Source organism: Chroicocephalus ridibundus, chromosome 5 (assembly GCF_963924245.1).
Source record: "Chroicocephalus ridibundus chromosome 5, bChrRid1.1, whole genome shotgun sequence".
NCBI classification, from domain to species: Eukaryota; Metazoa; Chordata; class Aves; order Charadriiformes; family Laridae; genus Chroicocephalus; species Chroicocephalus ridibundus.
In genome coordinates, this window is record NC_086288.1 from 31,164,577 (window position 1) to 31,186,312 (window position 21,736).

General features: G+C 40.1%; 1 protein-coding gene across 12 annotated transcripts in view; it reads right to left on the reverse strand.

The window, feature by feature from the left end:
* Positions 1 to 208: 208 nt before the first annotated feature.
* The window catches only part of PDLIM5 (PDZ and LIM domain 5), a 129,267-nt gene continuing 107,739 nt past the window's right edge, over positions 209 to 21,736 (reverse strand). For all 12 annotated transcript variants that reach the window (XM_063337366.1, XM_063337373.1, XM_063337372.1 and 9 more), the window contains 5 exons: positions 14,535 to 14,709; positions 9,132 to 9,312; positions 8,015 to 8,135; positions 4,000 to 4,115; positions 209 to 3,370 (listed from right to left, as the gene is read on the reverse strand). In XM_063337366.1, coding sequence (XP_063193436.1) covers positions 3,281 to 3,370; positions 4,000 to 4,115; positions 8,015 to 8,135; positions 9,132 to 9,312; positions 14,535 to 14,709 — 683 coding nt within the window. In that variant the 3' untranslated portion in view covers positions 209 to 3,280. The remainder of the gene's footprint in view (positions 3,371 to 3,999; positions 4,116 to 8,014; positions 8,136 to 9,131; positions 9,313 to 14,534; positions 14,710 to 21,736) is intronic.

Below are 21,736 nucleotides of genomic sequence, written 5' to 3' on the forward strand. Positions count from 1 at the left end.
CAAGGAAATCACCAGGACTTAACAGCTGGTTGTTTAGCATAAAACAATCTAAAAAAAGGAAATTCAAACAAGTAATCTGTGAATTGATGTAGTTCCCCTCCTCACTCTTGTTTGCAAAGCCACTCATATGGCTAGATGATGCAAGGAGCTCCATGAAGAAACAGGTACGCAACTGAACAGACCAACACACTCAACCACAACTTTTGCTTTTAAGTTTATTGCATTGTTATATTAAGCATTTATATTTACACTTAATTCTGAATTATCTAGTTACAATATGCTGAAACTGTCATCATGATTCAATTACTCACTTAGAAAGACCTTCTACCTTCAGAGTTAAACGCGTTTCTCTTACAGGCACTTTTGGAAGAAAAATAATTACTGACTGAAAATGCATGCAAAAAACTACAGTAGTTAGGCTACTAACATGTCTCTCCTGACTTTCTAATATTCCCTCAAAACATGAATGCTATACATGTGTTTTATGAAAAATAGCTGGGAATCTCATGAAATCCCCAAATGAAGATGGCAACAGTGCTGATTTTTGCTATGTCAAGTCTGCAGTCAAATATACATATGTATATGTGCATATATATGTATGTCTCAATGTACACACATATGTGTGCATGTATAGAGAAGTACATGTAAACACATATACATACACACACTCACACCCCAAAAGATTCTAGAGGTAAATATGCAGGCTTACAAATAAAACAAAATACAAAGATACCGGTATGAAATACTCCTAAACAGAAAAAGTTAATAAATATTCAGTGAGATATATGCCATTATTATAAAGTGCTCTACTAAAATCTCACTTATTAAAATAATGATAAAAATTTAGTTGATTTATATAATTTGGTAGAGCCATTAAATATTCATTATGTATCAGTGACTCTATGCTTCCTTTTAAATTTTAAACAAATAGATAAAAGCAGAAATTAAAAGCCAAAGCAGCTAAATGAAGCAGTACTATTAGAGCCTTCCAGGCTTTTGTCCTCAAATTCCTTACCGACTGCAAAATTTCAAACCCTAGAGCATACGGATTAAGAAATAGAATCCCAATTAAAATTACAAAACCAAAAAAATTCAATTTGACTTTAAGGACACTGACAAACTGAAAGGTTTCCATCCTACTTTAAAATAGCAAGGTTTGAATTGCAGAAATTACCAAATGCCTTATCCTGTGCTTTTCCATCCTCTTTCCTCACACATGTGCAATATAGCTCCACTGAAACCTAGTCTCTAGGTCTCAATTCTCCACATTCCACCTAATTTCAAAAGCAACCTGGCTCATATCTTGCCATATCTTCTCCAGTCTGCTTCTACCCTTATGATTTTCATCCAGACTCACAAAAGAGTACATTTACAAGAGCGTAAACATTTTAAGCAGCTTTCTTCCGTACCACCAGAAGTTATAAAAGAAACATGGTAGTATTGAAGAAAAACAACTTCCGGAAATAAAGTGAAACAGCCCAACAATGTGAACCTGTCTCGTTGAATTGATAAGAAAGCCACATATCTTTTCATATTTCAGTACAGAAATTTCAGTACGGAAATTTCTTTCCCTCTCTTTTGTTGAAGTTCCCCGTTACAATTGCTTTACTCAACCATGGCAATCTTTTTGTGATTTTTTCCCCATGGTTTTATGGATAAACCTGTCCTTTTTATCAGTAAAAAAAACTCAAAAAACCCAAACCACAACAAAACCAGTTAATGGTTACTTGTACTGTCTACTGGAAAGAGAACTAAAGACTAACAATTCAGCTCTGACATCCCAGTTGAATTAAATAGCACGTAAATTCAGTTTCCTTCAGGAATCCGATCTGGCCCCGAGAGGGCCCCCTTCTCTGTTGTGCAACTCTGCTGGAGCGAAGTTCACCCCGTGCAGAGGGTCACCACCTCTTCCCTATCTGCCCACAATTGCTCCGTACCACTTAAGCCCTAATTTGAAGTTAAGTGGGACTTAGCTGGTGCACAGATCTTGCGCTGACTCTCGGTATGGAGGCGAAATTCATTTCAAGCCACAGAACTGGCTACGTCTCCTGGCTTGCAGTAAATGCATAATGACAGCATTGTCTCTCCGCTCCCTTGCAAGAACTGAGAGATACTGAGCTGCCTAACTCAATATTATATTATTCAACAATATATTCCTTACATCTGGAAGAAAAGAGAGAAATAAACCTACACTAATAAAAATCATGACAGCTGAGCAAGAAAATAAATTTTCGGTACGCTACCTGGCACACCACCAACATACATATTCATGGGCTACGTGGTAAAGAATGTACTGAGAGAAAAACAATGTCCTCAGCTGCACTTCAGCAGTTTCCCTCATTCAACACCAGAGTCTCACATTTTGGATATAAAACACTGTTACCTGCAGATTCAGTGCAGTTTCCCCTTTCAAAGGCACTTAAAACTATCTAAAAACCTGAACTGCAAACATAAGAGTAAAACCTCCCCCTCCCTTATTTTTTAAGATCTGATCTGACATTTCCATCCTGTCAAACACACCTTCACTAGCAGGTTTTTGGCTACTGGTCTGATAGTACATGAGTTAAGGAAGAGTATCCTATTCACGTTTTCTTTTAAGTGGCATCTTCTAAACTATTCTTGTTCACCAACACAGCCACCGCTCCACTTAACGGCTTTGTAAAAGTCTCTATCCTTTGCAGACTCAACAGAGATTTAACTGCAAAGGCACAAGTAGGTGTAATTGTGCAGGAGGGCTCATGTATACGAGTATCAGATGAAAATAGCAGATTTTGAACTATACATTCCATGAAATCTTATCTTTGCTTTGAGTTCCTTTTAATGGAATTTAGCCGCAATACTTCTAGACACACTTTAAAAAACATCAGCGTAATAAAGTGATCTGGATCACTGAAGCCAATCTCCTTTTATTTGTTAAATAGCAGCAAAACCAAGACTTCTGATATCAGGTATTTGTCTTTATAGAAGTTTCACCTCTCATACTGAAGCAGATACAAATGTGGCCATAAAATCATGAACCCAATACAAAAATGTGCCAAGTATAGCGGTAAAGGCACTCTAATCGTTCAGCTTTGGTGCAATTCCCATTTCCTATCTTTTTATGAAGGAAAACCTTAACCAATAAACACTCCAAAAATTAGCGTACAACCCTCCCCCCAAGTTTCCACATTTCTCTATTGTTTTTAGAAAAACATAAATAATTTTAAGCAATTATTGAACACGGACATTTTAACTTTTCTTTCTGCTCAGTACATTTGTTACACAAGGTGAGCTCCAAGCATCAGATGTTGATAGAGTGAGCGTGTTTCTTGCACAGTGGCTTGTCCTTCTTGGAGAAGAAAGTCTGACCCTCCAAACTGTCACTACATACCTGAAATGGGATAAAAAAGAAAACATCACCCAATTCAGATGGACAAATTACACGATAGGTTAATCAGAATGCCAGATCATGGCACTGAACTATGCACAAATATATTCAAAGAATAAGAATTATTACCTTTTTCTCAGGGACACTCTTTTAGATGTAATACTTATGGTTGATGTAAGCATACCCTTCCTTTAAGTCAACAGGTTCTTAACTGGGAGCAGAGTTAAGTTCAACATTTTAAAAACTACCCCATCGTGAGGATTGGAACTTTTTTTTTGGTCATAAAGTATTGGCTGGTGACAGTTCATCTACGACATCTTTATGTCAAAAGCACTCCTGCTTCTTTAGAAACACAGCCGGTTCCTATATGGCCTTCAACTCTTGCTCCGAGGAAGTAAACGTCAAGGGTTAAATGCTCGGACACATGGCTGCAATCCAGGCCAACTTCTCTGGACTGGTGCCAAAGGCTCACAATAGCAACGCACCTTCCAAATTAACTGGGAAAGGGAAAGTGCTTTTTGTTTGGGCTTGGAGAACTAAAAGAGGTTTTAGCTGTTAACTCCGCTATCAGTCAGGTTAGCACAAGCACTGCTGCCATGGGTTTGTTTAAAATCTAGGCTAGCTTTACTTACTGAGCATACAAAGCAAGTGTCATGCCAAGTGTGGCCCAGGGCTTCAAGAAACCTGTCTCCAGCTTCAATGGGGAATTCACAGCCATGGCACATAGTACCGAAGAGGGCATAGTAATCTGCAAACAAACAGAAACAGATTTTAAAGATGAAGCATTTGCAGAAAAGTGAGACTGACCCTTTGAAACCTTTGTGCTTTTCTTTCAATGGCAGTGGGTTTGCACTAGTTAAATTTTATAATACTAGGTACGCTGAATAAAAAGCTCCTAGATCGAAAGACCAGGATGCCCTCCTTTCCTCGCTAATTCAGTTCTCATCCCCTTCCTTATCCTTTCAAGTGAGCAATGCCTCCACCTTCCTGGTGTTTCATTTCCTTGAGATCAATAGTGATCTTGGGGGGAAAATGCACTCCTTGCAGAGCACCCACCTGGGCTCCACAAGCTCCTTACCTTCTCTCTGGCTCTGCCCTGAAAGCATACCCTGGCTGTTCACACGACAGACCTCCTCAGCAAGTAACTAACCTAACTCCTTGCTTACATTCTGCCACAATATTTGCCCCAGACTGCACTACATAAAATCATGCAATCATTACGCTTGTGTCCTAAACAGAGCCCAGCAATTTGGATCAAGTCAGAAAGTCAGAATAGTTTTCTAGTCACTGGAGTTTATTACATGGCTCTTCCAAAAAAAAAAAAAAAAAAAAAAAAAAAAAACCAGAGGCTTTAGCCAGTATATCTATCGCATTTAACAAAAACTATCAGTAAGGTGTTAGGATGGTTATTAGTGACTGCTGTCACTGAAGGGTATTTGCACCATTCATTTTTAGGCGCTGGATTGAGTTGGTGCCTCTGAAGGCTCCCCTGGAGTCGGCAGAGAAAAGCTCCTCCAGCAGTCTCAGAGAGCAGGGACCAAAACCGAGGGCACCGAACCGTTCACATTCCCCACTGACTGCAGAGCTTGAGAAAGAGAGCAGGGCAGACTACCAGAATAAAATACATGTATAAAGTTGGGTGGGAGGCACTGACACCCACCCCCAGCCCCACAGTCTCGGTGTGTGACACTTGCTTCTCTGTGCACTGAGGGGGCTACAAGTCACCACAGCCCCCCGCTGCCCACCTGCACAGACCTCTATTTCACCTCAAGTTATCTGGTCTTTTTCACTTTTTTCAACTCTCAAACACCCCATTCTGAGAAGGAAATATGTTTTTCCTGCACAGAAGGCAACAGCATGAGTGCTATAACAGGAGAGAATTTGGGATCAACATGCTGACATGCCAAATACATAATGTCATGCAACATCACATCTTCGTAAGATGAACTACAGAGTGACAACCATAATGAAGGTTTGGACTGCATTCTCAATACTAACACTCTGGCTCTGACAGGGAAATTAGATGTCAGGGGTTGTTTTCAAGCAGCCTTATAGGGAGTGGCAAGCGGGGTACAAGGAGATTTTTTTCTCTACTAGATTATACAGATCTGCTGAAGCTCTAGTGCTTGCTGCAGCAGAGCCAACAGAGGCTTATCGCATGTGTCAAGCAGAAGGGAACAGTCCTGTTTCAGCTTAGTAAGACAGAGTTTTGTATGATGACCTCAAAAAGCATCATCATAGGAGGCATCTCAGCAGGACGGGGAACAGGAGTGCTCCGAAAAAGCAAAGCCGTTGATGGCTGCTAGTGGCAAGAAACAGCTTCACTGATCGCCTTCATTAATCCATGCTACTGCCACGAATTTGCAAGTGTTTAAGCAGAAGAAAGACAATAAAAATATCAAATGGTAGAACAACTCTGTGCAAAACCCTTGAAGGACATGGTCTCATGACCACACTGTTTCAGCTCTTTGCATTCATGTTTCTACATAATCTTTTACTGATATTTTCTTGGTGCCAGTGGTTAAAGCTTTTGAAAATTGGCCTGTGGTTTGTGTTGATAAGTTTATTGGGTTTTCTTCTGAAGAAAGGGCAATAGATAAGGCAGAGTGAAGGGCATCAGCTTTCTTTTGCTTTTGCATGCTTGAATCGTGACACCACAGGAGCCTTCCAAGGCAGACTTCTCATAGTCATGTATCAATGCTTACTGCACACAAGATTTTAAAAACTAGGTTACTAACTCTGCACTTCAAAAAGTTCAAAGTTGTAGATATTTGCATTTTTATTTTAATTTTCGCATTGCCATCCCAAACCAGAACATTTTGCAGATTAAACCCCCTTAATACTAATAGCTGATGCTGTTATAATTTCAAATACGGATTTAAAATTAGAACCCTCCTTTGCACAAGGAAGAAGGAAAGTTGGCAATGACATTTACTCCTTATTTCTTTAAAATTAGTCATAGACTCTTAACTCCAGCTGGACTGAAAGTCTTTGAAGAATGAATATATCTCAAATTAACATCTAGTGAGCAAGCTAGAGCCATTACAACGTATCACTGCCAGTAACACCTCACAGAATGTGTCTACATTAACTTGTGCTAGCAACTTTCTATCTCAGAAATAAACTTCGTGAGAATTATAACATTTTTGACATTTTATCCCAGTGTTTCTTGCTCACAGTACAGAAAAGCAGGCATTTGTGCACTGGAGTTGTAACAGTAGCACAAATCAACGCACCGCACGACGTACGGGTCACCTGGTGGCAGGAACAAGAATTCAACAGTAGCAGAACAAACTCAGTCACGAGCTTTCCACCCAAAGTGGAGTTATCGATTCCTCCAGTACTATTTTTGAATCATCAAATGGTTCCAAGATTAGGGGCTTCAGACTGCTTCAGGATGAAATTTCACCGTGCTGTCACACTGGAGGATGCTGCTCGTATATCCATTTCCTCTGCTGCTCCACAAATTCAATAGGAGCAACACGTTACCCTACTTGTGTCACTGAGTTAGCAGTAACTTACTGCGTCCTTTTGTGTCTGCCAACTGCTCATTAAAGCCACTCTGACAGAGAAATTTTGGATAAATTTTGCCTGCTTTCCTCATCCTTTCAGTACCTAGTACTCTCCACGGCACCTGCTGCGAACAACTGCAGGATCAACCCAGAAGGAAATATTAGCTCCAAACAGGTCACTAGGATTTCATGCTAAATCTCTTCCTTGTCAATCCACTTCCGCCTCAGTTAAATTACAATGGTCCTTATAGTAGAAGGAAAAACACAAAAAAGGTCCAACTGATGGTTCTAACATGGATGTAAACAGCAGGCAGTGTGAAAACAGACAAATTTGACACAATTGTGTTTCTTTTCCATCTTGTGGCATTGCTTTCCAAATACTATCTATTTCTATCTGAGCCCAGAAGGCTACATGGAAAGTTTTAAGAAAACTAGGAAACCAACCTAAATAAAAACTGTTCATATTAATAAAAACAGATACGATTAGCTGGAACTGCTAAACACCAAACCAAAATCCCTCTGAACTTCTAAACTGCATCTTTCATGTAATATTGCTCATCAGGCTTTCAAGTGCTCTAATAGTATCGCTCTGGTTTTCCTCTAACAGCCTGTTTTTTTATCCCAAGCTTATGTTCAACAGATGTTATCCCTGATCCTGCAAAAAACTTCCTGGGCAGACTGCTTACTCTTGTAAGTGCCTCCCAGCTGTGAATAAGGCTATTCAGAGTAAAACACATTACTCCACTGGCATTTGCTTGTTTAGTAAATAAGCAGATTTACATGAACTCCAGATTATTTTAAAGCCAACCTGAAAGTTACCCTAAAATTAACACTCTGCTGTATCACTGATACCTGCAGTTGAGGGCTTAACAAGAACAACATGTAAAACCAGTGACAAGAAGCCTGCTCCTGCTGAAGACGATGAAAAAATCCTCACTAACTTCTCCTGCTGCAAACTCACAAGTGTCTCCAGCGTTTGTTGCTGCTTTGAATTGAAATACCACAGTTACCTGAGTTTGTTGGGACACTTCTTCTGAAGTGAAGCTTGGGAAAAAGGAACTATTATTTTTTCCAATCTTATTAAGCTCTGCTTCCCTGCAGAGCTGCAGTAAACTTTGGTTGTGTTGCTTCTTACCCGTCTCACAGTAGGGATCGCCGTCTTCTAAGTGGAAGACATTATTGCGGATGGGGTTATGACAGGCCACACACACAAAGCAGGAAACATGCCAAGTTTGTTTCAAAGCATTTATTACTTCCTGTGGGGATTAGAAAAAGTGTTATTAACACATTATTTTGATGTGATGACTAGATTGTGGTGACCATGCCTCCACACTCGATTCATTTGAAGAATACTTTGTTTCCTACTGCTACTTTGAAAATGGGCTGTGCGTGCAGTCTCTGCTGATGTTAAACTTAACGAGGTGCTTTATTTATGATACATCTCCTCATATGTCATACGCAACCTTCCATATTTTGTAAGGTTCAACATAGAGTTGGACAGATTTAACAACTCATTTATTCACCTTTTCCATTTTAATTGGGATCTCACCCATAACGGCCCCCTGAAATAAGAAAAGCAGCATCTCCAAGTCTGTGAATAGCTAATCAGAAGAAACCACATAGAAAATTATGAGTGCTCTGTGTTGTTTTGGAAGATGCTATAATGCCAAATATGACTTGAGAGTGGTGCTGCCAGAGCCCTGAGTGACCCCAGTTACACAAAAGCCCAGACACATTGCTGTCTGCAGTAAAGCGGCGGACGATCAGCTGGCAGGCTCAAACTAGCAATAGCAGTGCCAAGTAGGATAATGCATCTTTCTATCTAGATTACCATTGGGAATGTATTTCAGTACTTCACATCCAGCCAACCAGCATGTTCCCCAGCACTCAGCTTAGTTAAGGAGGATTATTTGTTTTTCTCTCCCCTGCCCCCCTCTAATTTTGTAAAAAGATGCAAATTAAAAGCATTTTGCTCAAGAAAATATAGTAATCACAACAGGTACGGAAAAGCATCAGGAAAACAGGAGCTGAACTTGGAAGAGCCAAAGAGACTACAGCAACTTTTTTCAAAGAGACTAAAAAGGCTCAACATTAGAAGAGCCAAAATCATATTCTATATGTGACGGAAGCTAAAAAGGTATGTTTGGAGGAATGCAGCCTGGGCCGGATAAAAGGGAATTTCATTACAAAGAAGCACTGAACCCTGTGATTATTGTTCCCACTCAAAAACAGGCCACTTGCTGGTCACTTACCCCTAGTATCTTCCTTTGGCACTTTGAACACTCAGGGGCGAAGAACTTCTCATAGCAAACCTCGCAATACAGGGCCCCTTTCTCTTCCACAAATCCAATGTAAGCCATGGAGGTTTTGCAATGAGCACAATTAAACTCCTCTGGATGCCACGACTTCCCCAAAGCCACCAAGAAGGGTCCTCTGGTTAGAAAGAAGAGATTTTGTCAACAAATGCCCCTGGGTTGGCTCCCGCAAAAGCTGTTAATGAGCTTAACCTGCAACTCTGTGCCATTATTACACTGTTCACAAAGTTATACTGCTGCTCCATCCCCCTTTCATTCTACAGGCTCTAAGAAATCATCAGGTGTTGACTAGATCTATTCCCATTGAACTGCCCCCCAGAAACACCTGACCACAGTAAATACTAATTGTCTTAGCTTCACTGCGTTTCAGAAATCTTATTTTAGAACTATGTTAAATACAGTGCTGAAGTGGCTGCTAGAGAGAAAAAGAAAAAGGATGTTCCCTATGTTCCCAACTATTTCCATCTATTGCAAAGGGATATTTGACTCAGTGACAGGATCAGCTCTCTTTCAGCATGCATTTATATATTGAGGCCACAAATGTCGAAGCAGACTTGACTCCATTAAAAGCCGATAAAACCAGTTTCTTGTCAGACAAAATTCAATCACTGTCCTTATCCAACAAGTTTGTCACAGGATAACTCATCCCGGTTATTGGGGTATTTTATTGTTGGTATGTTTGGGTTTTTTTCCCCCTTACAGAAGTTAGTAAAAATTGAACATTTTCTCCAAATGCAGAGCCTCCTCTACTATTTGCAAACACGAAATAATGATGCTTTTATAGCATTTGTCTGGCTAATGCAAGAAGGTTAATACACAAGATGAAACTGTCCATTTCTCAGTCAACAAAAATTCTCAGTTTGTAACTCATAAGTCCCAGATATATGCCATTGTATCTGTATTCATCTGAAAACATATTCAGCGTGCTAATTTCTTTAATGAACTTATTTACTTTGATGAGATGCATCCTAGGTCCCACCAACACTCAACCTTCCAGAATTTAGGTTTCAGGTGAACTTTGTGGTTCAAGTTCATCTCCCTCACCAGATTTCCCATTTTTGCAATACCAATAGAGATGTCATTCTTCAGTAATGCATCACTTTTTTCTGATCTACTACTTCACTGCAAAAAAAAAATGTAAGGTACTAATATCATAATGCTGTTGCTAAACATTTTTTTAAAAAGCAATTAAGCTACAAGAACATTTTTGTGTGAGATAAGATTCTCACATGAACAAAGTAACAGCAATAGAGAAAAAGAAAAAAAACCTTAAAATTTGTTTCCAGGGTTATACTGACTGTGCAGGCAGAGGACTGAGGGCAACTATGTATTATATGTTTATAATGTATATGCATATGCTATGTATTTTCAACAGGATGAGAAGTCAAAGTTAAGGGGCTCGAACAGGTTTAGGACAATTCACACACCTTCTGAGACGATGAACATATTTATCTCCAACAGTTTCTTCTATTTGCCTCTGATTATCGAAAAGAAAGCACTGAAAAAGGCTCCTGGAGAGCAGCTTGTAGCCCTTTAAGGAGGGAGTCGGGGTCGAGCGCAGCTCTCTGGCCCCCGTTCCCAGCGGATGCCTGAGCAGTACAAACACTGACCTAACCCGATACCCTCCCGCCGCCCTACAAGCACCTTTTTACATCAATGCCCTTTCAGTTATGTACTGATCAAACAATACAAGCCCTTATGTACAACAAAGTGCTCTCAGTGCGCCGTGTCAGCGCAGGCTAATTTAACAGATTCATTAACACGCGGCTGACACCAAAGAGGCTCTCCCGGCTCCAGGTAGGATTGAGTTTCTGGCCATCTGCACCGAAACGATAGGCTTGGCTAGCTCTGCAATGGAAAGCAAGAACGCCAGCGACGGGAGGGGAAGGAATTTTTACAACATCTGCTGCATTTAGCTCTCCAGAGTTTACAGCTCTGACATGTTGAGGTTAGCCATTCAGGACAGCGCGCAGGAACACAGACGGATGGGGAACAGCCCGAGAGTGCATCTACGGAGTTTCTTTCCCAAAGTCCCCAGACAGCTGTGGCCGTGCCCTGCACAATGTCTCCAAGGTGTTCCATTAGCGGGCTGGCTCCCTGCACACACGTGTCCAGAAGAACGCTTTCTAAATACAATTTTACTTTTAATCAGGCTGTAGTTTAAACATGTCAAGCTGATGCTGCAGCTTAATGACACCAACGACTTAAAAGCTGCCCCAAAGCATGTGGAAGAAAGAAAAAAAAAAAACAAACACTTGCCACGTAAAATACACTAAAACATGATATTCAGAATTTGGAGGTGTTCCTGGCCTCTGCATATTTTTGTGAACAAAGTGATAGCTTCCAGTAATGAAAGGTATTTATTTGCTGTATTCATTGGAAAAGTTTAAAGCCCCTATTTGAGTAAGGAGGCCGCATGCCCAAACTCACGCAACCCAATGGGAAGAAGTTAGGGCATGAAACACCAGGAAGATGCCTGCAGATGGCTTCATCCTTCCGTCCCCATTTAAAACCAAAAAACAATAAAAAAATCCCACGTGCCTCTGTCAATTAGAACATACTTTTAAATGTGGTGTTAAAAAAACATGTTCCTTCCATCCAAAGATAAGGGATGATCCAACTGGCAACAGTTGGCTATGGATGCACCTCTATCCCAAGCTACTTTGACATTGCTGAACAAATTTCTGGCATCACCACCTAGACCACGTGAACCAAACTCACAGAGGGAGGCAAACAGTAGTTTTTTTGGTTTTTTTAAGGGATTCTGATGTATTTACAACAGTATTTACAGAATCTTATGCCTCAAAGGATCATCAGGCACATAAATTTGGTAGCCACATAAAATGTCTGGGTTCTGCATGTAGCAATGATACAGGGGCAGACTGGAAGGAGAAGCAAGTAATGTATAGGGAATATAATCGCAATTTCACTATCTTTACACTTGCAACTAAACATTACTTCCTCTGTATGGTCACGTGTGAGTATACCGATAATCTAGCTTCTCATGTGGCTTTTATTATTGATAGCAAGCTAGAACTGAGGTAGAGAGATCAAAAGAATTTCTACATCTGCTAAATAGGCCAATCACTTTACAGTTAACCATACAGCAGTCTACATTCTGCTTCTTTTTCTCCTCACTTGAAAATGCCACGACATGTAAATTCTGTATGGGAGATGCTGAAGGTAAGCACCATCGGTACTTTTTCCCTTTTGCATTTAAAAACAATTGAGCTGTATGAAAAGGTGACAAAGACAAATCATCATTCACACGCAGACACGCGGAAGAGTATGTTCTCAATGGAGATCCAGGGAAAACACATTTGGACTTCAAAGGAAGAGCCAACTCTAAACTGCAGCACTCAGTAAGACTACCTGGGAACCAGAAGTGTTTGTCGGGAAATGTCAGAAATTTGTCAGACTATCACAGCAAGTAGATCATGGGAAATTTAGTTTGCCTCCAGCTTTGATTCTTTTAGACACAGAAAGAAAAGTTTCCTTAATGATGCTTTGGAAAAAACTGGAATCTTCAGACAATCACCATATGAATAAAGACATATTAAAAAGTTATAAGATGTCTCTAAGAAATGGTTTTGGCTCAACCAGCCATTGTTATTCTATGCCTGAGTGTAAAGTAACCAACCCCATAAAGCATTTTGGCTTTAAAACAGACGTACAATACAATGTCACTTGATCCTCCTCCTACCTTTTCATAGGTAATGCTATCACTAAGGGCATGAACTGTAATTATGCTAAAACTTTAATTCAAAATGCCATTGCAATCTTTCAAATCCACTGTATGTTGTGAACACAAGGCATATTTGGCATTGATTAATGCATGGCAACTCATCCTCAGATGAAACAATGCTTGCTTTTAATAATTGAGGTGGCATTTAACATATGAAGAAATATAAGGATTTAAACACCACAAGCAAATTACAAAGAAGTTAGACATGGGTATCAGTTACTAGTCACGAAGAAGCGTCACTTACAATAGGTGACAATGGCTTAAGTACTGTGAAATAGGGCGCTGGAGTTTCTCCTCATGCATCCACTAAGGAGCAAAGATTGCTCCACGGACAACACACTCCCCTACTTACAGGGCTGCAGCTCATCTCCTTTTTAATGGTGATCAAAGTGGGAAAGCAGGAAATAGCAGCAAATGATTTAAGGGACAAGAGGAGAGGTTGGCTGCTCAGGAGTGATCTGTGGACTGTGCTGCAAGATCCCACATCGTGGAGCACCTGTGAACCCTGCTAAATCACAGGTGCTGTAAAAGGCACTGAAGTTTCTCACATTCTCTTAGAACTGTTTAGGTTAGAAAAGACCTTTGAGATCATCAAGTCCAACCATTAACCTAGCACTGCCAAGTCCACCACTAAACCATGTCCATAAGCACCACGTCTACATGTCTTTTAAAAGTCTCCACGGGCAGCCTGTTCCAATGCTTTATAACCCTTTCAGTGAAGAGTTTTTTCCTAATACCCAATCTAAACCTCCCGTTGCCCAGATTGAGGCCATTCCCCTCTTGTTCTACCACTTGTTACTTGGGAGAAGTGATCGACCCCCACCTTGCTACAACCTCCTTTCAGGTGGTTATAGAGAGCGATAAGGTCTCCCCTCAGCCTCCTTTTCTCCAGGCCAAACAACCCCAGCTCCCTCAGCCGCCCCTCATAAGACTTGTGCTCTAGACCCTTCATCAGCTTCACTGATCTTCTTTGGACATGCTCCAGCACCTCAATGTCTTTCTTGTAGTGAGGGTCCCAAAAGTGAACACAGTATTCAAGGTGGGGCCTCCCCAGAGCTGAGATCAGGGGGATGATCACTCCCCTAGTCCTGCTGGCCACACTATTTCTGATACAAGACAGGATGCTGTTGGCCTTCTTGGCCACCTGGACACACCGCCAGATCATATTCAGCCAGCTGTTAATCTCCAGATCCTTTTCCACCAGGCAGCTTTCCAGCCACTCTTCCCCAAGCCTGTAGCATTGCATGGGGGTGTTGTGACCCAAGTGCAGGACCCAGCACTTGGCCTTGTTGAACATCATACCATTCGCCTTGGCCCATCTGGACCCATGTCCAGATCCCTCTGTAAGGCCTTTCTACCCTCAGGCAGATCAACACTCCCACCCAACTTGGTGTCATCTGCAAACTTACTGATTAATCCCCTCATCCAGATCATTGATATAGATATCAGAATTAAACAGAATACCAATCCCTGGAGAACGCTACTTGTGACCGGTTGCCAACTGGATTCGACTCCATTCACCACAACTCTTTGGGACCAGCCCCCCAGCCAGTTTTTTACCCAGTGAAGAGTATACCCAGCAAACTGATACAAACCTAATGACTTGATTACAGTGCGCACACATAGGAGTACGCTTTCCCGCGGGAATATGCTCTGCCCTCTGAACCAATGTGTCTTGCTCATTTAACTGAGGTGGTGTTGCAAATTTTTCACTCGGGGCAGTTGTTCCAGGTGGTTTAACACTGTTTGATGTCCATCCACTGGCAGGAGCTGGGGAAAGAGTGCCAAGAAGCATTTACAAAATCACATTAGAAGAACATCCTTCAGTAGCAAGTAAATTATCTTGAAATACAAGCAACCAGCAACATTTTTCTATCATCTTTGTCTAGTGTATACCTGCCTACTTAAAGGAACAAATTAAAAAGCACTTCTTTTCCCCTCCTCCCCCACCAAGTAAGTCCACCTACTTTATGAAATGTCTGTGAAATAACACAGAATGGTTTTGGCAAACTTGTAGAAGTAGTGGACAAATTTCAACACACTAAAGAAGTTAGGCAAAAGAATATACAACCTGTGAAGGCATTATTTTGCTTTAGATACAAAAGCTGAAGCCAAGAATATCAGTGTATGAACAGAGACAGGAGAACATGACATGCCTACCCAAAACATTTTACAGTGACTGCAATAGATCATATGTCATTACTAACAGATTAAACAAGAGTACACATTCAATACAACATGTCCAGGAACTTAAAAATACAGTACTGTATAAGGAAAACATATTTTTAAATTTAATATAAACACTAGTCTAGATCACTAGATACTGCCAATCTGAAGCACTCCAAAGGCCACATTCACATCCTCTTTATAAAAGTTAAGACACAAAAAAACCCCTGACGTTTTCATAAATGTATACATTCACAAACTTCCATCTGGGCTCAGGTTTTTAGAGTCGTAGAATAGACATAAGCATTTACGGAGTACGAAAAATGCATTTACAAAAATGAAAGGCACAGATGATACTGTTGCCAAGGGTAATAAAGAAACAAACAGTCCTTTGCTTTTTTCTCCTCTATTGATATATGTACCTTGGTAACGTACAAGCTACAGCAACACGAGTTTATGGGAGCAGTTATTCCTGTCAAGTGGAGAATTCTTTTTCTTTTTCAAGTACACTAAAAAACCACCACATTTCCATAGACTTCAGTTTGTAACCACAGGCAAGAGAAACTGTGAGCGTTTACTTGGTGTCCTGGCTTTAGTGCAGCCTTACTAAACCTTGTAAATCAAAATACAAAATTAAGATCCGAGTAGAAGCTCAGAGGGAAACAATCAAGCAATGACAGAGACATCAGACAGCGCAGGATGATGCTTCTGTTGCAATGATGCAGCTCTCCAACACAAGCTCACGGCATCGGTACACGGCTTTGCAAAAAAACTAGTTGGTGGAGATAACTCCACCATGTTAATCTTTGTGCTAATCTTCCTCTCCCACCTTTCATATCATCTTCCAAGGAAAGGATGAAAAAAAATGTTATCGCTATCTCCCTTAATGTAATGCTGATCAGCCTCCTCCCTACAGAAAAGTTGCAAATAGGTTTCAGGTAAAATATTCCATTCCCTGCTCAAATGGAAGTGGCACACTAATTTACAGAGAAGATAAATTTAAGTGACACTAAATGCACATAAAAGTCAACAGAAATGGCAATCCCCTACTATTAACAGAAGTCAGATAGCCACACACCACACAATTTAATCAAACCGATCCAGTGAACTTCAATTAACATCTTCCCCCCTCTCCCCCCTGCCTAGTCACACATATTTGTTAGCTAAGGCAATGCAGCTGGAAGAGAAATCCTTTTTAACACCAATATTTTTGTACTATAATTATGCTTGGTATTAATCCATCGATATGGGCTCAATACCTACTTTTGCTTACTCTTTCTCTGTATGAAGAAGCAATATAATCATACACCTTTTTTTGTCTAACTGGCTCGTTCATCAAATTTTCTCGAATCAGGTCATTTCAAGACTGACATATTTTTTGATCCTTTTCAGTATCTGAATTAGCAAAAATTACACCAGTTCTTCAGTGGGTTTTGTTGTGTTTTGGTTTTACATATAAGACTATTGTTTATATTTAATGTATAATTAATTAATTTGCAGTATCTTTAAAAATAACATCTTGATTCTAGAAACATTCAGCACTGCTGAGTAGAAAATATTTAGGAATAAAAGCACTTGATCTTGAACAAGTCACTGTGCTACTGTAGTTCATTTTAGATTATAAATGCCTGCTAAACTGAAAACGTAGGAACAGATAAAAATGGAAAAGGTGGCACAAAGCCTTTGAAGACATGAACAAAAGTGGTTTTGATTAATAGCACTTTCCTCCTCTGTCATCACACATGGCCTTCTAATTTTCAGGTCCCATTTCATGAGAATACAAAAATACACACTAAAACCAAATCTGTTTGAAGACTGCTTTTGCCATAAATCAAACTGCAGCGCAGCTTCTAGTATATTGCTAATTTCTGTTTATCTGCTAAATCCCAAAGCCCATTCACACACACCAGCTAGCTCTTGTTTGCACTGTGTAGTTAAAAAAAGTCCTTCTGCTTGCTTAAAGGGGAAAAAAAAAAGTACAAACACCACAATTATTCCCTTTTCTTTGGTCTCATTACAGCTTTCATTCATGCTGTTTTTATGAATGATGCTTTTCTGAACACTACTCAACTTTAAAGTTACTACTGGCCAGGAGGAGGATTTGTCTATATAAACTTTCTCTCAGAGTTGTTAGACAAATCAGTCATTTCTGAGTTATTCAAAGCACTAAAAAAGGAGAGAAGGAGATAGCCCATCAGTTTGGAAAATAACTTTGGTCTATTTAATGATCCTCTTTTAAGCGAAACATACTATAAACCACAAAAATTTGTACTCTGTTAAAACAAGAGCTGTGGCCTAAGCAAAAACAAGCTGAGCATTTAGCGCTGAGGACCAGCAAAGACAGATGGACTACTTCATTGGAAGCGGTGAAGTCAAGTTCAACGCCCAGACCTCCAGCAGAGGCAGGACTCCCATGGGATCACAGCCACAATGCAAACAGAGTAAGCCCTAACAAATAAGTCCTAAGCCTTCAGATACTTCTATATTTGCCAGAATATTTTTGGATACTGGACAAAAACTAAGTTCTAAAAGGCTTTTCAACTGTCATTTGTAAATTTATGTCACTATTTGGTCTACTATGACGGGAACAATATCTAATTGATGACCGCAGATGCCATCGGCAGCTGAGAACTAAGACAGAAGAGGTTGCCTTCTGCTCAAAAATCCTTGAAAAGCAAGACCTTAAAGCATTTTATTAAATGCTCTCTTCTTCCATCTCTCGAGATCGGTGTAAAGCCAGGAAGCTCCCTGTCCACGCTCACAATTTGCCCCCACAGCATTCTCTGAAGGGGTATTTTTCTCTTGGCTGGTATTGACTTTAAGACCTTGTTGGTCTTGCACAGTATTATTCCCCTCTATTCCTGTTCTGAAGTGGGCTCAAGTTTATTTCAGTTCAGATTTTTCATCCTAAAGAAGTCAGTCTGCTTCTATTGCCTTTAGATCTATAGCCCTATTAAACAAAATACACCAGTAAAGTACAGTAATAGCTATTTCACCACATTTATTATACTGGTTTCTTTGCAAACTTTCTACAGTTGTTCTGCTAGATCTTTTTTCACCATAGATCATTCCCCCTCTCTCACTGCTTCATTTGCCTTATTCTTATCTTCCTCATTCTCATCTGAACACCAGCCAGAGGACAGCTTTTATTGCCCACTTTTGTCTTTCCGTAGGCCACAATCATGCCTTTAACACTCCAATAATTTTGGAGTGTTCATTACTTCCAGTGCAAAAAAAACCCAAACCAAACCAAAACAAACAAGACTGTTAGTTCCCTACCTAAAATCTATATGAATTTTCAGTATTTTTTTCCAACAGTAGTCCACCACTTGTAGCTACAGAATTCAAATATTAGGTATGTTTTCTTGTTTAGAATGAACCTTTTATGTTTCACAATTATCCCTTCTACCTAAACAGCAAGTTTAACACCCCTGTACTGGACAAGATGTTTTTTCTGCAAGCAGAGAGGAAAAGGACACTCTCAGAGTTCCCGCATTCTCCTCCTGCACTTTCTCTTCCCTATTGCCTTGGAAACCTTTCAGATTGTAACACAACCACATGATTTAAAGAAAAAACATCAGGCTCCAAAAACTTGTGCAGGTGTTTTTTCTTGCAATGAGAAGCTTTTACCAGGGTACACCACTAAAAACAATGTAGGTACAAATTATTACACTCAATCTAAGCAAAGACCCCTCAACTCTTGGCAATCAGTCTGAGCTCTCCTCTGGTTTCTGCTTTATACTTTGCTTTTTATGTTTTACATATATGATTCCGGATCCCATCAGCAGCTCTGTTCTGAAAGAGTGCTGGGGACATGCCCTGATACACAAGATGCACGCACATTTTTAATTGCAAACGATGACCGTGTGGGGATGGGAAAAGAAACCAATCCAGCTGCCTCATGACACAATCTCACCACATCTTTTCTGGGCGCCACCTTTGTTACATGAAATGGGACAGAGCACAGCAACTTTTGTGGACGCTCTGAAGAATTATGGATTATAATAAGTAAATACAATAAATTAATAGAAAAAATAATTTATAAGAATTATACTCCCTATCCATAGCTATTCTACCATGACTGCCAGAGAGGTTCGGGTTCTCTGCAAGTCATGAAAAGATCTCTGTGGCCAAATTTCGGAGTTTTGCAGGCTTCGTTTCACCTTCTCCCTCTTTAATGAAACCTTCTAAAGCACTGTTGATTTGCACTTGTGTATTATCATAGCTGGCTTTTCTAAAATAGAAAACACTCTGTACCCAACTATTAACTTTCTACTGTATTAGGTTTAAGTTTAGCAAAGCCTCAATGTTTACTTTCCCTAAACTCCTTGGTATGGCTAGTTTAATATTTAACAAAGTTTTAGGCAAGGTAAAGAACTGCCTTTTTTTCTTTTTCAAAAATCCCAGTGTGACTTTGCCCTCGTTAGACTAACAATAGGCTGTTCCATCGCTGAGCACATGGATAACTGCAAACACTGGAGAAAGCTTTGGAAGACAAAGGGAGAAAGGCGTATACGCTGCAGTGCCAAAGTCACTTTGACAGAGGCTCTCTGGTGCGTAGCAACAATACAACAACCTGAACTGTTTAACGCTCACTTAAACATAACATCAGACTTCATGTAATATCTATAAATAACAATGCTACTTTAAGCGGTGGGAGTGCCAGAACTTCATTTTAAAGTGTTCTAACTCAGTGATTTATACGCTGCTATCAAACTACTGTATTATAAATGGAAAATATAAAGCTTCATACGTCCAATTTTCTGACTTTTCTTAATATATCTGTACAGTAAGAAATCTTCCTGTTCCTTCCCTCCAAACCAAACAGATGGCCGGATGAAGCAACGTGTCTGAAAATCTCGGCTGTCAGCTCGTTACATTAGCCATATATAACACCCCATCCACTCCCAGGCCTGCGTGAAATCGCACAAGTTCAATGGAGGAAGCTACAGGACAAGCAAGCAGGGAGGAAAAAACCCAAAAACCACAAAAAAACCAACCCAAACCCCTGTGTTCAGCAGTTCTCCTTTTGTTTCCTATGGAATCTTAGAAGAGCAGTCAGAGCTAAACCCCCGGTGCTGATTAAAGGCAGAACAGGAAGGATTAAACCATTATCATGTCTTTAAATGCTGGCGAAGGCTGGTATGCGCCCGTGGAAAATCGCAACAGGTGCCACCCTGGCCCAATTTCAACAACCCTTGCAACGTGAGGGGCTAGTTCCTGCGCTAGCAACCAGCCTTTCAACTGGAAAGGCTCCGGATAAATTAGCTGTAAAGCATCTTAATTAAAATGAGTATGGTGGTTTTGGCTCGCTCAGCCTGTCTCCTTGTGATTTGTTACATCACGGACCGTCACAAATTTGGCACAACTGGCATCGTTTTTACCGAAAACGTGCCTCAAGGAGAAGGAGAAAACGAAGACCTGTACGAGTGTTTTGTTTCTCTGGAGTGACAGTTTAGAAACCCTTTTGGTGGCTTTCTGCAGGTAACATTTTGTGTCCCTTGCTTTTAGCTTCTGTTCTGACCTCGACAGTTTGACTATGCCTGTGGAGACCACGACTGTTCAGTCTTGCTCACACGCAGATTATCTGCCAGTTTCATGGAGCTGATGTTTAACATTGAATAGTGATAAGAATGCATTTACCAGAGGAATACTGACTTTTCATTTGTTGAACAAATATTAGGCATAATTCTTGGGTGTCCTATACCTGTACATCTGAACAGAACACATCACTGCTCTGAGCTGGTGCTAGTGAATGTAGGGGAATGGATCTGGCAAATCAGTCCGTGACAACAGGCTAGTTGCTTTTTACCAAACCAAAAGTGACAAGCATCTAATTTTGAAAGCCGGTGAATGTTCCCACTCGATGGGTGCGAAATAACCAAAGAGACAAATAACTTCTTCACCTCTGTTTAAATGAGTAAACAAAGGAATATGCATCTATCTGATTTCTGTATGCAAATAGTTTAAGTGCACAGCTTGCTGCAATAGCACATGAATTTAGCAACATCAAATCACAGGAAAATTATCAAAAGTCATATTTGTAACAGAAAGCTGAGTTTCTGTTCAGCAGATCCTGTAGCAAGGTACACCAAGCCATTCTGCCTCCAACAAGCAGGTGGTACATTTCTGCATCATTACTATGAGCTGCCCCTTCTTAAATATAAACATTCAAGTTTTATAAACATATTCATTTTTTCACCACGTCTGCAGGAGTTACAATTTCATACTACCATCAAATTAAGGTTGACATTTATAAATTACTCTGGTTTCACAATGGGTTTTGCTTGGCTAAGTGACTTTGCATTACTTAACTTGTAAGAATAAATTCTTGTGGTTTGCTGTCACATGACAATATAATTATTCAGATTAGATGAAAAATTAATAACAGTCCATACACCAGGATCAGGAAGCTTTTGTGTTTTGACCTGTCAATCATACCACTTTTATGGACAAGGATTTCTGTTTTTATGAATGGTGACTGCATCGTGGAGGAGCAATCTTTATCTATCTTTTTCAGTGAAAAATACTGGAACTGTTTATATTTTGGGACTGCTTCTAGCAGAGGCCTTACCAACAATAAAAGGATTTGCCTTCCCAACAACAAGAAGATTTGCCTTAACAACTTGTA